Source organism: Macrotis lagotis, chromosome 7 (genome assembly GCF_037893015.1).
Source record: "Macrotis lagotis isolate mMagLag1 chromosome 7, bilby.v1.9.chrom.fasta, whole genome shotgun sequence".
Classification (NCBI taxonomy): domain Eukaryota; kingdom Metazoa; phylum Chordata; class Mammalia; order Peramelemorphia; family Peramelidae; genus Macrotis; species Macrotis lagotis.
The window spans coordinates 87,274,410-87,292,500 of record NC_133664.1 but is presented as its reverse complement, the minus strand read 5'-3'; the positions used below and the strand labels follow the sequence as shown (position 1 = coordinate 87,292,500).

Here is an 18,091-nt window from a genome sequence, read left to right as displayed (position 1 = left end):
GTGATCTCTTGACTGCCAGAGCCAACTGCTTTTCTCATTCCTCATTCTCCTTAACATCTCTGCAGCCCCTGATCATTCACTCTCTCCTCTCAGATACTAGTTCCTCTCTTCAGGTTTTCCTCCACCCTAGCCGAGCACACCTCTGACTCTGTGCTGGACCCTGCCTCCTCCAGATGACACCCTCTAATTGGAGTGTCCCCTGGGACTCTGTCCTGGACCCCACTCTCCTCTCCTTCTATACTACATTACTTGATGATCTCATCAACTCCCCTGGGTTTAATAACTATCTTTGTGGTTAGGATTCTCAAGTCTACCTTTCCTACCCCAATTTCTCTGCTGACTTTCAATCCCATATTGTGGTTTTGATCTCCCCAGCACTTAGACTGCCTGGCACAAAGCAGGTGCTTAATAAATGTTTACTGAGGAGCAGCTAGGTGGCACAGGCTGACCCTAGAGTCAGGAGGACCTGAGTTCATATCAAATCTCAGACCTAGCTGTGTGACCTTAGGCAAGTCACTCAACTCCATTGCCTTGCAAAACAATAAATAAGTAAAAATAAAATGCATGTTTACTGAATTGAACTGTATCATCCAAATCTACTTCCTTTTTAATCTGTTCAATAATACTTTAAATCTGTCCTATGTAAAGATAAAATTCTTCATTTTTTTTTCATATTTATTTGCTGCAGAATGCAAATGGAAGGAGGGAAATTCAAATTGAATCCTGACAATCAAACATTTCAAGCATTAGAGCTCATCAAGCTACGATGGTTTTTTAATAAATAATCTATTTCTTAAAATCCTCAAAAGCCTTTATTAAAACCTGATTCTTTTTTTCCTTTTTCTTTGGGCTAAAAGCCAGTTGATTGTTACAATAAGGTGTGGCTGCTCAGATTCCGGAACCACCAGCCAGACCCCGGCCTCTGGGGGATGCAGCAGAGCAGAGGTGTGGCTGGGGAAAGAAAGCAAGGGAGATCAAAGAGGAATCAACCCTCCGCAGATCAGAAAGAAAACAGAAAAGTTCTCAGTCAAACTTCTCTCACCAGCAGCACCAGTAAATGGCGACTAGGGGGCCCAGGAGCTAGAGTCTGAAAGACCAGAGTTTAAATCCAGGCTCAGACACCAACTATAACCGTGTATAACCTGTGAAAAGAGGGATAATAATAACCCAACTTCACAGGGTTGATGTAATGATCAGATTTTAAAAAGAAATATGTAAAGCATTTTGCCACCCTCAAAGTACTATATAAAGACTAGCTATTATTATTATTATTATTTACAACAAAGTAAATGGAAAGAACTGATTGTAGCTCCAAACATCCTTCAAAATTATAAAAGACCAAGTTCAGCTTTAAAGTTTAGCTCATAGGGTTAAGATGCTCTAACACAGTCTTAATGAAGGATGTGAACAAGAATCACAGAGAATAAGAATATAAGGATGAACTGCAGAGAACTTCAGGAGCTAAAGGAGAACTGACACTGAGCGAAAGAGGGCAACCTTAGATGAAATAGCAGCAGCAAGGCTGAAGAAGCAAGCTGGAGGTTGGAAAGAAGAAAAGAAAAAGAGCAATAACAGCAAAGTCTTTTTGGACTACCTCAAGATATTTGAAAAATGAAATTAGAACTCCAGGAAGTCTACAAACTTAATTTCTATCAATCCAGCCTAGAATGTTCAAGTTAGTCCACTGAAGTTAAATGTCATTCATTCAACCTCTAAGCCAATCCCAGGGAAAAGATGAAAAAACAACCAAGATATGTCTAGGGTAGCAACTACAAATATTAATGTATAGCCTATATACAAATCACATGAAGACACATTTACATGTGTTTATATTTAAACATATAAATATATATATTTCTATAGTTGATACATATGATTATATGTACACAATTGGGTATATATATATATATACACATGCTTATTATATTTATGAATATATATTATTAACATCACCTAAAAACAAATATAAATTCTGGTTTTTTTCACTCTAATAATAAATATGAATCTCTCCATTATATCAGTGGTCACTGGATAGCACTATTGTCCTAGAGGGGAAGTTTCACGTGCTTTGTGGAGGGCTTTAGCAGAACTGGTAAGGTACAAAGGTCACAAGATTGGGAAGAGGCATTCCTCCTAACCTAAAGGAATGGCTAAAACAAGCTCCATTAGGAGTTAAAGGTCACCTCCTTGATGGACAATCCAAAAGCGGGTTTTTTTTTAACATTTTGATAGAGGAATTGTATAAGAATCCTTTTTTTCAAAATTCCATTTTGGGGTTTGGTTTTCTAGCTGGGGTCCTATTCACATATGCGAACTTTAAGAAATTTAATAAACATATATGTTAACCTAATTCTGAATGGTTTTTTTTCTGAAGACCAAACTCTAGAAGCTAGCCTTTGTCCATTATTAGGACAAATTCTGGAAAGTAACGCTTTAATGCTTTAATTCACACGAGCACATGCACACACACACAAACACACCCATTCCTCCTAGGCAGCTCTTTGGCACAGTGGATAGAATACTAGGCCTGAAGTCAGCAAGGTCTGAATTCGAATCCAGACTCAGAAACTTATTAGCTGTGAGAGACTTTGCTCAAGTCACTTTATCTCGTTTGCCTCTATTTTACATAAATGAGGATAATAACAGCACCTACCTCACAGTGTTGTTGAAAGGATCAAATGACACTGGATTTGTAAGTCATATACCACATGTGTCTGGTACCACATAAATGCTTATTTCCTAAAGTGATATCAGAATCAAAGAAAGATTAAAGCTCAGTATACTGCAAATTCTGTTCTTTTTTGGAGGATGTTATCCTTCTAAATATACCAAAATAGGTAAATCTCTTGGAATTTCCCATTCTGAACCAAAGGAAATGACGAATGCTGGAGATGAGTGAAAATAGTTCATTAGTACATTGTTGGTGGAATGAACGGTTCAAGCATTCTGCAGAACAAGCTGGAACTGAATCCAAAGGGTTATAAAAATACCACTAACAGATATGTATCCTAAAGCACCTAAATGTACAAAAATATAGCACTTTGTTTGCAGTGACAAAAAACTGTAAATCAAGGGGATGCCCATTAATTGGATAAAGACTGAACAAGTTGTCGTTTATGATTCTGATGGAATACTAAACTCTGCTACAAGAAATGGGGAGCACAATGCTTTCAGAAAAACCTGGAGAGACTTGAACTGATGCAAAAGGAAGTAATTTAATATTCAAGATTCCAAAGAATTTATGATGAAAAACACTATACCTCTCCAGAGAATGAACTGATGCAGTCCGAATGCAGATAGAAACATACTTTTTTAACTTTAGTTTGCTTGGGCTATTTTTTTGGTCTGTGTTTTTTTCACAACATTATTAATATAGAAATGTTTTGTATGTATATATGTATATGTATATATATATATATATATACCCATAGCAAACTGCTTGCCTTAACTAATGAGGGATAAATGGAGAAAAGGAAAAAAAATTTGGAATTCAGACTTCAAAAAATGAATGCTAAAATTTTTTTTACAGGTAACTGAAAAAAATAAAATATTTAAACTACAAAGGAAATACACATAGAAAAAGTATATCTAAATGCTGGTTTCTAAGTGCCATAATATAACAAGTAAAAAAGACAGAACTTGACAGTCATAGAGATAGTCATGCCCACAGAAAACAAATAAATGAACATAATGTGGAAAGTCTAGCATTGGTGTGAGATTGATAACTATATCACAAGGTAATGTGCAATTTTTTACTTTATATTCCCAATTGTGTAATATTTGCTGTATATGGGGGCAGCTAGGTGACGAAGTAGACAGAGCACAGGTCCTGGAGTCAGGAGGATCTAAGTTCAAATCAGACCTCAGACACTTAATTACCTAGTTGTGTGACCTTGGACAAGTCACTTAACCCCATTGCCTTGAAAAAAAATTGATGTATATGCTAGGAGGTAGCCTTTAGCTGGCAGACAAACCAACAGTATTAAAAAGAAATGAATCCCTATAGGCAGCACAATGACCCAGAAAACAATAAATTAACATTTTCTATGTTCTGCTGTAATTTTCTTTATTTTGCTAAATATTTCCCAATTTACATTTTAATCTGGTTCCTGCTGCACTTTGGAATTTTGAGAGAAGCTACTTGCAACCAGTAGGCCAAGAGTTTAATATTTCTGCTGCAGATGACACAACCTATGGGACTAGTCATTTAAACCTCTCAGAGCCTGAAGCAATTCTCTAAGATTTTAAGTTAGAATTGAAAACTGCATCACTGAAGAAACCTAAAGTTCTTTATTCCACTGAAATCATGGGACAGGCCAAACACACACACACACACACACACACACACACACCCCAATAAACAAATACAAGAGCTATGACAAGGCAGTATAATTAAATGCATTATGAATATTATAGTCAATAAATACTAAAGGAATTGGGAAGGACATATCACTTTAGGCTATATACAGAATACTTTATAGATTTTATTTAAACTAAATCTTAAAAGATGAGCAAGGAAGAAGAGTGATTTAGGGCTGGCAAGGAAGGTAGAAACTAAGGTATGAAGTACTATCAATATCAAACTAAGGGGTTTGGATTTGATCCTCTAAATAACAGGTTTAAAGAGAAGAAGAAGAAAATGTTCTTTCGGGATGAGTACATCAGCACCAGTGCAGGAACCAAGATTATTTTCCATAATTACTAGGTATAAACTGTAAGCTAAATGATAATTCTCAAAGATTCCTTCTCTGCAGAATTTATTAAAAGTAAGGGTATGGGGCGGCTAGGTGGTGCAGTGGAGAGAGCACCAGCCCTGGAGTCAGGAGTACCTGGGTTCAAATCTGCTCTCAGACACTAATAATTACCTAGCTGTGTGGCCTTGGGCAAGCCACTTAACCCCACTGCCTTGCCAAAAACAAATAAAAAAAAAAAAAAGACAAAAAATTAAAAGGGTATATTGTTTGCATTTTCCTTGCCAAGAAGGAATCATAAATTGCATCAACCAAGGTGCTGTCCCCCAAGACCAATTAGCCTCCCTATTGAACTAGAGCTTTTCCCTAAGAAATTAAATCTCTCTAGGCAAAATATATCCTAGCACTCATCAGCCATACTGAGCACTTCCCTTTTTTTATTCCCCTCCATGCCCCCATTCTTTTAACTTTGTTATCTTTTTAAACTTTTTTAACCTCTGCAGCCTTCTTAAGACAATAGATTTCAGGGAACAGAAATCACATAAGGAGTTATTGCTAAGGGCAGGTAGGCAAATAGAGAATCGTCCCTCAAGTCAGAAGGACCTGAATTCAAATCTAATCTCAGACATTAGTGTGGTCCTAGGCAAATTATTTAACAGAGAAGAGGAAGGGAATAAAGAAGAGAAAGAGGGAGAGGGAAACAGAGAGATGGAGGAGGAGGAGAGGGAGAAGGAAGAAATTATTGCTATACTACAAAAGGACTCCCATTGCTTACTGAAAAAAGCCAAACTTCCAGCCTGATAGGAGGCATGATGGAACAGTGTCACAGGGACCCAGGTAACCAGCTAAGTAACTCTCACAAAATCAAGGGGTTGTACTACATGACCTCTGAGGTCTTTCAGTTCAAATCCTATGATTTCCAAACCTTTGCAGCCTGTCCAAGTTGCTGATACTCTGGCATAACCCACCCAAGTTCACTTTCAAACCATGAGACCCTGCACTCAATAGGGGACATAAACATTTAAAACTTGCAACAACTGCTAAACAAATTCAGATATCATTTATCAGGAACAGCCTTGTATTATAGTGGAAAGAATAGTGGACTCAGAATCAGTGTAGACTCAGACCAAGTCACTTAAGTCACAGAAACCAGAGTTCCTAAAATTGAACAGATTATCCCCTTTGGGACATCCCAACAAAGGGTCATCCAATCTTTCCTTGAAAGCCTCCAGGGAAGACCAGCTCACTGTACCGTAAAAATAATCCATTCCACTTTTGTCAGCCTTTCTAAAGGAATCATTTCATTTCTCCAGGCCTCAGTTTTATAAAATGTAAAGCTCCCATCCCCCAGAGTTGTGAAGCTCCAACAAGGATTGTAGTGTTATAGAAATAACTAACCTAGGGGCGGCTAGATGGTGCAGTGGACAGAGCACCGGCCCTGGAGTCAGGAGGACCTGAGTTCAAGTTTGACCTCAGACACACTTAATAATGACATAGCGGGGCGGCCCTGGAGTCAGGAGTACCTGGGTTCAAATCCAACCTCAGACACTTAATAATGACCTAGCTGTGTGGCCTTGGGCAAGCCACTTAACCCCGTTTGCCTTGCAAAAAAACCTAAAAAAATAAAAATAAAAAAAAATGACATAGCTGTGTGGCCTTGAGCAAGCCACTTTACCCACACTGCCTTAAAAAAAAACACACACACAAAAAAATTACTAACATGAAAATCAGAAAATATCATGGCCTTAAAAAAAACTTAAAGGGGAATAAAACTAACAGAAATCTGGTGTATTATTTTCAAGTCTACTATTCAAAAACATAAGTTCACCAAAGAACTATGGAAAATCCATGCAAATTATTTTAAGTTTTGTGTAAGGATCTATAACACTACAATTTATGGACCAAAACTGATCTTTGCTTATTTGGACCAAAAAAACGAGACGTAGAGCTGTTAAGTCCTAGAATTCCTTTTTTTCTCTTCCATTTACAATCTTCCTTCGAGGGTATTTTTTTAAGAAAATATTGTGACCGCTGCATTTCGACCCACACGATTCCCTCAGGAAACAGGTGTCCCTTCTTTGTGCTTTTCGGGGCTCCGGGGGCCCCGGACAGCGGCAGTTCTGAAGGCCTGGGGGGCGCCCCGCCAGGGCCGCGGCCGATGTTTGCGGGGGGCCGGGGAGACCCTGGGCGCCGGGCGCACACGGGCAGGTGGGCCGGCAAGCAGCCCCGGCGGCCAGGCCCCGGGTGCCAGGGCTGCGGGGAGGCCCGCGGGCGCGGCGGAGGCCGAGCCGAGCAGGTGGCAGCGCCCGCACTCACCGTGGACTCCCGCACTTGGCTGTGGAAGTGCTGCTCCCGGAGGGACACCTCGTCCTCCCCTTCCATCCTCCTTCATGCCCTCCGCTCCGCCGCCCGGATCCGCCGGCACCGCGGCAGCATCGCCCGCCCGGGGGCCGGGGCTGGAGGCCGAGGAGCGGGCGCTGCGGGCGCGGGCGCGACGACAACAACCGCCGCCGCCGCCGCCGCGGAAGCCGCTCGTGCTCGGGGGAGGGGGGCGGGGGGAGAGCGGCGCCACTTGGCTCCTCCCCTTCGGGGCGGGGCCCGCGCGTGCGCGTCACCCACACGCGCCGCCTCCTTCCGGGGAAAGCGCGGAACCGAGGGGGAAGATCAAAGGGCCGGGGGCGGGGCCGGCGGGGGCGGGGCGGGGGGCGTGGTCGAGCCTCGCTGGAGGGGGTTGCGCCCCGCCTCTGACTCATGGAAGGTCAAGGGTGAGAGCCGTAGCGCGCACCCCCTCCCCTAGGCTGGAAGGCGCCCCCAGCACGGATCCCGCCTCCGAGGCCGCCGCCCGCACCCCCGCACCCCCATCGCCGCCTTTGTCTGGGCCCCGAGGCCTTGTGGGTGGGTCCCCGGGACAAAGTGGGTGAGAGGTCGAGACCCGCATCCCCAGAGCCCCCGCCAGCCCGCGCGTCCGGGGGGCTGGGGGGCCGATAAAGACGGGGTGCATTTCTGGACCCCGGAGGTGTGAGAATTTTAACCAAATAAGTCCAAAATTAAATCATCGTATCCCAGGCGAAGATGGACAAGGTGGAGAGCCGCAAGCATACTCCACCCTGACCATCTTGTCCAAGGTCACCCACCGCCTCCTTTCACCAAATCTAACTGTCAAATTTATTTATTATTATAAATTTATTATTATAAATTTTATAAATTATTATTATAAATTTATTATTATAAATTTTATAAATTATTATTATAAATTTATTATTATAAATTTTATAAATTATTATTATAAATTTATTATTATAAATTTTATAAATTATTATTATAAATTTATTATAAATTTTATAAATTATTATGAATTTATTGTAAATTTTATAAATTATTATTATAAATTTATTTATTATTATAAATTTTATAATTTATTATTATAAATTTATTATTATAAATTTTATAAATTTGTCAAATCAGCTGTCACTCCCTTTGCCCCTCTCTTCTTGTTTTCTGTAAAAATGAGGCCTTGCACGGACCAAAATAGAGCCCCGTTTTATGTGGTAACAGAACCAGAAATAAAGCTGGTGAATGAATCAACAAACTGTGAAATGTGGATGCGCTGGAATATTTCCGTGCAGGAAAAAAAAAATGAATGAGAGATTCAGGAAAACATGGAAGATTTGTAGGAAAGGATGCCAAATAAAAAAAAGCAGAATTCGGAGTACAGTATGCACAATGGCTGCAGGAATGTAAATGAAAAGGCTATTTAACTTATTGCTTCCACTTTTTCACCTCCTACTCGACTCTTGTGCAATCTGGATTCAATCCTGAAGGCTGAAATAAAACTGATGGCTCCATAATCATCAGTAATTTAGTATTCAAACCAGTGGCCTTTTTTTTCAAAATTCATGCCTTTTCTGCAGCATATGACACTTGACAGTCCCCTCCTAAATCTAGATACTCTCTCCTCCTTGAGTTTCAGGACACTGCTGGGTCATGGTTCTCTTCCTACCTGTATGACCTGTATATCCTGTATGAAATCCTTTGTCTTCTTTACAGATCATCATTCCTGTCTTGTCCCCTATGCGTGGGAGTAATCCAGGGTTTGGCCCTAGGCCTTTCTATTACTCTCTTCTACCTAGTTTCTCTCTTGAGCTCAACTGTCATTTCCATGCAAACATATATATATATATATATTAAAACTTGATCTTATTCCTCAACTCTAGTCCCTGAATACTGGTATTTGAAACTTAAGACACCTGAAACAAACTTCATTTTCTCTCCTACATCCACCCCTCTTCTTAATTTTCCCATTTCTTTGGAAGGTACTGCCACTGTTTTAATCGCCAGGATTCATAATCTCCATTTCACTCTCCCTTTTCATCCTTTTGTCATCAGAAGAAGAAAATAGAGCTGCCATTGTGGCCTTCCTGACCCAAATCCTGGAAGGGCTGCCAGCAAACTGCAACTAGGCTAAAGCTGGGAATTTTAAGTCACATAATAAAATTCCAAAATGGGAAGTGAAGCATGACCTGGTGGCTACAAGATCAATCAATCAGACGGTTAGAAGGTGGGACTGTGTTCTCACCTTTTCCTGGGACAGAGGTTTGGCTCCAACATAACTCCCATATTTCCCCATGCATAAGCCATACCTTAATTTGGGGGCCCGAGATTTGAATATACATATATATATTTCATAAAGTTATTCATCATGAAATTCAAGGACCACCTGCTCATAACTTTTAGGCATATTTTGGGGGTGTGGATGCATGCTTAGTCCATTCCATTTCATGAACCTGAAGCACCAATTGTGTCCTTCTTTGAAATTAGTCTTTTCATCAGCAATTCTAATTGCCTCCTGCTGAACCATCTTTGCAGATGGCCCCTTACTCTTCCATCCATGTCTTCCATTCCCTCTCTAACTCAAAGCCATTTGGTTGCCTTGCCTCTCATGGCCTTCTGCTGTGGCATTTTTCAGTTGGGCTTTTTCTTCTGGTAGCCAGTCTTGGATTGTATTTCTCATTTGGAGGAGGACCAAACTGGAGTTCAGCAGCACAATTTCCATTCACTTTTGGAAACTGAATCAATTTGAACTGGAATTCAGCACTGGACAAAATTATTTTCTGAGCCATTTCTGGGCAGAACGTGGCAAAATGTAACCTAATGTACAGGTAACATGTGAAACAAAGACAAGCTCAAAAAATCAGGAAATGCAAGTTAAAAAAAATCTACAAGCACTGTATAAGATGCTCCCAATTTTTCAAAAAAGGGTGTGTCTCAAACATGGGAAAATATCATATATCAGTTCTTCACCCATTACAACTCCACATTTCCATTTAGTCTCCCTTGGGTCCCTCACACTTTTGCCTAGGTGTCATGAAGACATTCCCCATCTCTTACCTACATACCCAACAAGGAGAGACAAATCATTTACTGAAAAGGATCATGACTAAAAATGTTTGGAAACAATTAGTGTTCTAAAGACTTAACTCACATGGTTTGGGGGTTCTGCTTTCATCACCTTTTGGTTTCTGTTGCTTAGCTTTGTGCTAAATATTCTCTGCACTTTAGCTCTACTCCTGCAGATGGTGAATGTCTGCTGAACTACTTAGCAGTTCAATTGTTCTGCAACACAGTGGTCCTCAAATTAGTTTTATCAGTCATGACTGTCAAAATAATTCTACATACTCACTTTTAATATATGTAATTATTTATCCACAATTGTTATTATTTATCCATTTACTTCTATGTTTATACTACAAAAAGGATATTTAAAAGAGAAAATAAAGATGAAATAGTTGAACCTAGAGTCAAAGAAAGTCACTAGAGTCTATTAAGAAATAAAGTAGGTGCAGCTCGATGGCAGTGGATAGAGCACTGGCCCAGGAGTCAGGAGGTTCTGAGTTCAACTATGCAACCTTGGGCAAGTCACTTGACCCAATTGCCTTGCAAAAATCAAAAAAAAAAAAAAAGGAAAGTAACACGGTGTGATTTTTTGCTTTAAAAAATAAATTTGAGGGGCGGCTAGGTGGCGCAGTGGATAAAGCACCGGCCCTGGAGTCAGGACTACCTGGGTTCAAATCCGGTCTCAGACACTTAATAATTACCTAGCTGTGTGGCCTTGGGCAAGCCACTTAACCCCATTTGCCTTGCAAAAAAAAAAAAAAAAAAACCTAAAATAAATAAATAAATAAGTTTGGGAGCTATATGGAGAGAGACCAGAAGTAGAGAGAACAGTGAGCAAACTATAACAATAATTCAAGCAAAGTGGTAAAGAGGTTCTGAACTAGAGTGGAGGCTGTATCTGATGGAAAATGAATTGCGAAATTCTTATCAGTAACAACAATATGGTAAAGACAACTTTGAACTCTTGAAGAACTCTAATCAATACGATCAAATTTCCAGAGGACTCACTCATGATGAAACATGGTATCCTCCTCCAGATAGAGAAATGATAGATGCAAGAGTTCATAATGAAACTTTATTTTTGGATGTGACTAAGTATAAATTTACCTTGCATATTTGTACTGGGTTTTATTTCTCTTGCAGGGGAAAGGGAAAGAGGAAGAAGGATGAAACTATGGACCTGAAAATAAAATTGAATTTTTAAAAAAGAATCAGTGATTAAAATGAAAATATGGATGACTTGAAGAATGTTGAGTGCTCCCCAGAAACTAGGAAACTTTAAGAGGGTTGCATTTGGGGGAAAAGCTTTTGAGTTCTAATTTAGGTGTATTCAGTTTGAAGTAACTAAGAGACATAAAGTTTGAAATGTACAATAGGTAGTGTATTATATAGGATTAGAGTTCAGGAGAAAGAGGAGCATTATATATGTATAGGACTTTGAGGAGTCACCTCAGACCCATCAAATTGGCAAAGGTGACAACAAAGGAAAATGACAATTGTGGAAAGGCCTTTTGGAAGACAGGAACACTAATGCAGTCTTGGTGGAGCTGTGAATTGGTCTAGACTTTCTTGAAAATAATTTGAAGCTATACCTCAAAAGTTACTCAATAATGCATTCCTTTTGATCTAGCAATAGGATTAAAAAAAAGAGGAAAAGACTCATATATGCAAACATATTCATAGCAAGATTTGTAGCAAGAACTGAAAACTAAGAGAGTATATTCAGCAACGGGGGAAAGGCTAAACAAATTATGATATATAAATATAATAGATTATTATTACACTGTAAAAAATTACAAAGGGGCCAGTTTTAGAGAAACATGAGAAAACTTATGAAAATTGATTTAGAGTGAAGTCAGCAGTCCAAAGAACTATTTTATACTATAACAAATGTAAAAAAAATTTTTTGAAAGACTTTAAAATGTAATCAATGAAATAAGCAGCAAAAACTAAGGATGAATAATGAAACATTCTACATAGTTAAGACAAAGGTAATAGTCTTAAGATACAGAATGGGACATTTTCAGATATGGCTAATGTATAGATTTGTTTTGCTTAATTGTGCATATTTTTTACAAGTCTATTTTCATTAATGGAGGAATTAATGATGAGGGCTAGCAATAATATTGCAAAAAAATAAAAATTAGAAAATTTTTAAGTATTTTTAGATGCACAAGAGTAGGCAGAAGTTCAGAAAGAAACATGAATCAGGATAGCTTTGAACATAACTGAATTTGTTATATACTTTAAAACAAAAGAAAGCTATACATAATAGTCACAGTTTCCCATGCAATCCTCATTAGCTATTCTACATTGTAAATGAAAATGTTTATTTTATTTCATGTTTGTTTAGAATAATTTTTTTCTTAAAAATGACCATCAAAATTGTCAATTAAAAGATCAACAGTTACCTGAAGACAGTAATTTCAACTAAGGGAGGAGTCAAGGATGAAGATGGAGATTGAAACTCAAAAGAAGAGTAGGTTGAGAGGGGAAAAGAATGTAATTTTTCTCTATTATGCCTGTTCGTCATATTTTACTCATTTTCATGGAAAAATTTTAAAGGGAGAGGTTTTTTTTTCACCTGCTCCATTTCCAGAGCACAGAGTTAGCCACTGTGGTTATGGAAGAAGAGGTTTGGGGAAATTAGAGACCAGATTAAAGCTATTTCAATCCTTCCCAGAAGGGCCCTGCTATAGTCACTGAAGGTCAGATGTGGGGAAGGCAGGGGCAAGTGGCGGCAGGGAGTGTCGAAATATATTTTGTATAATTGTTTGGGAGATAAACTCTTAGTTGGCTAAGGGGAAGAAAAAGTGTAACCCAGCTTCCCTCTCTTTGATTAGTCAATCCCTCACCCCTTTGGGGTCAATCAATAATTCCCACTTTAGAAACCTCTGCTCCAGCAGATAATGATCATCACCCCTTTTCCTAGAAGATCAAATTTCTAAACTGATCCATGTTGAGACAAGTCTTCCATAAAATTTCTATTATCCTTCAGCCTTCATTTGTACTCGACTATAATCCCACATCTTGGCAGGAGGGGAGGAGAGTATTAATGGGAACCCCACTTTCTACCAACCAAGGAAGTCTGTCTCCAGTCACATATAGGCTTGTGAAAAATCTGTTATCTGCCCTCTTTTCCCCCCAACATATTATCCCCTTCTCACATCTATACCTGCCATTGAGTCTTAAGATTTTGGAGAGCACCCCACCCCCTTATTATTCATTCATCATCCATCTTCCCACAGGGCAAAGCTATTTCCCAGAACATCTAGAAGAACTGGGTAATCCTACCAGCTCTAGAGACACTTTTAGTCTCTGCTACACATAGCAAAGCAAAGTGAGTTATCACATAGCAACTGTCATTCCCTCTCCCTTTTCTCCTTCTTTATGAGTGACTAAAGACTTAATAATCTTAATACAACCAACTCATCTTCAGGTTCATGGAAAATTGAGCATCTAATATTTTTCCCTAACAACCATTGTTTTGGATAGCTAATACCTGCTCATCATCACATACTACATTGTATTTTGCTTTCTAAGCAATTAAACAAGATACTGTTTGGTCTTAAGTGAACTAAGAGACAATTTAGCACTATTTCTGGAGGCAATATCATAAGTAGACATTAAATTTACTGCAGGTTGATCTCTATCAGTTTTTTATTGTCTGCTAGTAATTCAGCCATATATCAAATTCTAGGCTATAACTTTCCACTTTATATTCCCCACTATCACAACATAAATTGGGGGATGGGGGAGTAAAAGCATAAAAAGGAATACTCATTCTGATTCACCTATTCTAGTTCCACAGAGGTGGGGAAGGAATGGCAGGAAGATAAATAGGAAGGAAAGGAGTAAGGAAGGAAAGCAGAGAGAGAAGGAGGAAAGGGAAGGGCAAAGAAGGAAAGGGAGGAAGGAAAGGAGAGAAGGGAGGGAGGGAAGAAACATAACATGCAGCTAGAGTAATCATGGAATTTTAGAACCAGAAATAACCTTAAAGATTCCTGATCTCATTTTACAGATGACAAAACTGAGTCCCAAAGAGACATAATTATATGTCTAAGTCCATGCTACTCCAAAGTGACAGAACTGGAAGTAAAAGACAAATTACCTATCTTTCGAGGAAATGCTCTTTTTGTTCCAACACAGTGTCCTCCTTGAAAAAGTCCTCCCTCTGAAACTAAGCTCCTTCCAGGTTTATCTTAAAGTTCAAAACCTTCATTACCTTCCAGATCACTAACAATCGCTAGGTTTTCTCATTCTTTCAAATGTCAACATTTCTATACCTAAAGAACAGTGAGAAATTATAACTTTAGCCTTCCTCAAAACCCCTAGTGAATGAATAAATGATGAATGAACCTCCCCATGTCCAAAGGGACAGAGCTGAAAGCAGTGCTTCCCTAAGACATGTGTATATACTTTAAACTCATTCAACCTTACTCAGCAATGCTTTTTTGACCTGTACTAATCATCTATTTTTTTAATTTTCTTTTTTTGTTTTTGGTTTTTTTTTTGAGGCAATTGGTATTATTTGCCCAGATCACATAGCTAGACTCTGAGGTCAGATTTGAATTCAGGCCCTCCTTATTCTAAGGGTCAGTGCTGTATCCACTACTTTACCTAGTTGTCCCTTAACCTACTTTTTCTAGTTAAGGACAATTGAATTAATACTTTAATATCTTGGATTATTCCACAATATAGGACAGTTTCTATACACCAGATTCATCTGCTTTTATCTGCATATCACTTCTTTTTCATGGAAAGTAGAAAAGTCAGAAGAGAAACTTGTCAGCTTAATGATTATAATAGTCATAACAGATCTGCTTTGCAAGAAACAGTTTCACAAAACTGGACAGATGAAAGAATAATCATATCCAGAAAATTTCAATTTCCTAGAGGAAAGAGGTTGGTCAACTAGTCAGAGAGAACAGAGACATATTGACAGGAAAAAGAACTGACTGATATTATTTCATGAAATGGGAGTAAAAGCCCCCCCAAAAGTTGTACCAACTCAGGTGTGCATTCTTGTCTGCCTTACCTATTACTTGGTAATTATTATTCTCCATATACAAAATTCCATCTTCCATTGTACCTTATGCTTGGAATGATTTTGCCTCTAACTCTTGGAATATTTATCTTTTTTCCAAGGCATAGTTCCTCTTTTTTTTTCTAGGAGACTTTTCCATGGCCTCTTAGTTGTTAAGGCTCTCCCCCACCTAACTTATTTCCCATTTACTTTGTATATATTTAACCACCAGGTGTCACTGCCAGCCATATAAATGATCCTGTTCAATAGGAAAGCCCCAGTCTCAATTAGACCCACACTCACATTAAAAGTTTTACATTGCTCTTATTCCAGGAGGAGTTAAGAGTGTTGGGGGCATGTAAAAATTGCTACCATCTCAGAGAATATGCCACCCTCTATCACTCAGTTTCACACACCTCTTGCCATACTAGAGACTCTATTAGTGCGGATTTGCCCAATTCTAATTGGTTTAAGAACATTGACAAAATGGTGTGTTTGTCAAGGAGTGAAACCAGGCTAATGAGAATATTAGGAACCTTGGCATACAAGGATTAATAGAAGAAACTGGGACCTAGAAAGATGAGATAGGGTCTAAGAGGTTGAGACAGGGGGAGCAGAGTATATAATATCTGCTTTATTAAACTGTTTTACAGAGAACTGAACAAGATAGAGTAGATGTCTTTTTTTTCTGATTATTAGTGTGTTTTTTAATTTTATTTTCTTTTTCCCCAGTTACATGTAAAAACAAGTTTTTTTAATAAAGGTTTTATTTTGAGTTTCACAGTTTTTCCCCCAATCATGCTTCCCTTCCCCCACCCCCACAGAAGGCAGTTTGTTAGTCTTTACATCATTCCCATAGTATTCATTGATCTAAGCTGAATGTGATGAGAGAGAAATCATATTTTTTTTAGGTTTTTTTTTTTTTAGTTTTTGCAAGGCAATGGGATTAAGTGGCTTGCCCAAGGCCACACAGCTAGGTCATCATTAAGTGTCTGAGACCGGATATGAACCCAGGTACTCCTGACTCCAGGGCCGTTGCTTTATCCATTATCCATTTATCCATTATGCCACCTAGCTGCCTGAGAAATCATATTCTTAAGGAAGAAACATATAATATGAGATACAGCAGAATTATACAATAAGACAACTTTTTTTAAAATTAAAGATAATAGTCTTTGGTCTTTGTTCAAACTCCACAATTCTTTCTCAGGATACAGATGGCATTCTCCATCGCAGATACCCTACAATTGTGCCTGATTGTTGCCCTGTTGGTATGAGCAAGTCCATTAAGGTTGATCATCACTCCCATGTTGCTGTTGGGGTGTACAATGTTCTTCTGGTTCTGCTCATCTTGCTCAGCATCAGTTCATGCAAATCCTTTCATGCTTCCCTGAATTCCCATCCCTTCTTGTTTCTAATAGAACAAGAGTGTTCCATCATATATGTGTGTGTGTGTGTGTGTATATATATGTATATATATACATATATGTATGTATATATATGTATATATATATATATATATATATATATATATATATATATATATATATATATATATGTCACAGGTGGCTCAGTGGATAGAGCACCCATCCTGGAGTCAGGAGTACCTGAGTTCAAATCCGGCCTCAGACACTTAATGATGACCTAGCTGTGTGGCCTTGGGCAAGCCACTTAACCCCATTGTCTTGCAAAAACTAAAAAAAAAACAGAAAACAATCACATTCTGGACATTACTCTTCCATTAATGTAGGTTAAGACAACATTAGCTTTTTTGGTTGCTATATTATACTAAATTCTTATTGAGAAACCCTATTTTTTTCTATTTCTTCAATAATCATTTGTCATATTATACTGTATTTATGTTGAGAAACTCTATTGTCTCCATTTCTTCAGTAATGTTGGTTGTGGCTGTTACTTATCAAATTCTGTAATTTCGTTTCACTCTTCAATCTACTAGTGATTAAATTATACCAGATCATTTAGCCTAGGAAGAGATCCCTCCTGAGGAAAGGGGTGGGTGGCATGGGGAAATGAGAAGGGGAAGATTGGTCCCAAATCACAAAACCAGAGCTGGGGTAGGAACCAAAGATCCTTAGGGATTCAGATAGAGTCAGGAGTTGAAAGGAATAAAGACAATCTAGACAGTCAAGGATAGACAGGATTTTAAAAACAAGGATGAAGAGGACCAGAGGATGAGAGATTTGGAGATGGAAGGAACCTTAGGAGTTATCTAGTTCAACCTCTTCATTTTATAATGGAGGACACCAATGCTAAGAAAAGTCGAATGACATGCTTGAGGTCACCCAGGTAGGAAGTGGCAAAACAAGGATTTGAACACAGGTCTTCTGACCCCAAATCCCGCTGTACCATGCTGTCTCCCAAAGAAGATATTTCTAGCAAAGGGAATGATATAACCTAAAGAATTGAAGCAGAAATGTGATATGTATAAGAGATGATGAATAATTCAATTTGACTGGTGCTTAAAAAATAGTGAAAGGGGCGGCTAGGTGGCACAGAGGATAAAGTACCTGAGTTCAAATCCAGCCTCAGACACTTAATAATTACCTGGCTGTGTGGCCTTGAGCAAGTCACTTAACCCCATTTCCTTACAAAAAACCCCTAATAATAATAATAATAATAATAATAATAATAATAACAATAATAATAATAATAATAATAGAAAATATGGTGAAGCCTAGAGTCAGTTAAGGGCAAAAAGATAAGGTGGTTCCAGATGTGGAGTGTTTTAAATACAAAGCTAAAAAATTAAGACTTTGTTCAGTATGTAATAGGAATGCCTTAAAGTGTTTTGAGCAGAAAGAAAAGGAAGGAAGGAAGGAAGGAGGGAAGGAAGGAAGGAAGGAAGGAAGGAAGGAAGGAAGGAAGGAAGGAAGGAAGGAAGGAAGGAAGGGAGGGAGGGAGGGAGGGAGGGAGGGAGGAAAACTAGGGAGGTTAATTTGTCAAAAATTGGTAAGTAGAC

At 38.8% G+C, this 18,091-nt stretch overlaps 1 protein-coding gene across 1 annotated transcript in view; it reads right to left on the bottom strand.

Moving 5' to 3' along the window:
• LMBR1 (limb development membrane protein 1) overlaps positions 1-7,223 on the bottom strand; it is a 161,135-nt gene extending 153,912 nt beyond the window's left edge. Inside the window, exon 1 of the mRNA XM_074193271.1 lies at positions 7,008-7,223. Within this exon, the coding sequence (XP_074049372.1) occupies positions 7,008-7,073 (66 nt within the window). The 5' untranslated portion in view covers positions 7,074-7,223. The remainder of the gene's footprint in view (positions 1-7,007) is intronic.
• Positions 7,224-18,091: the final 10,868 nt, after the last annotated feature.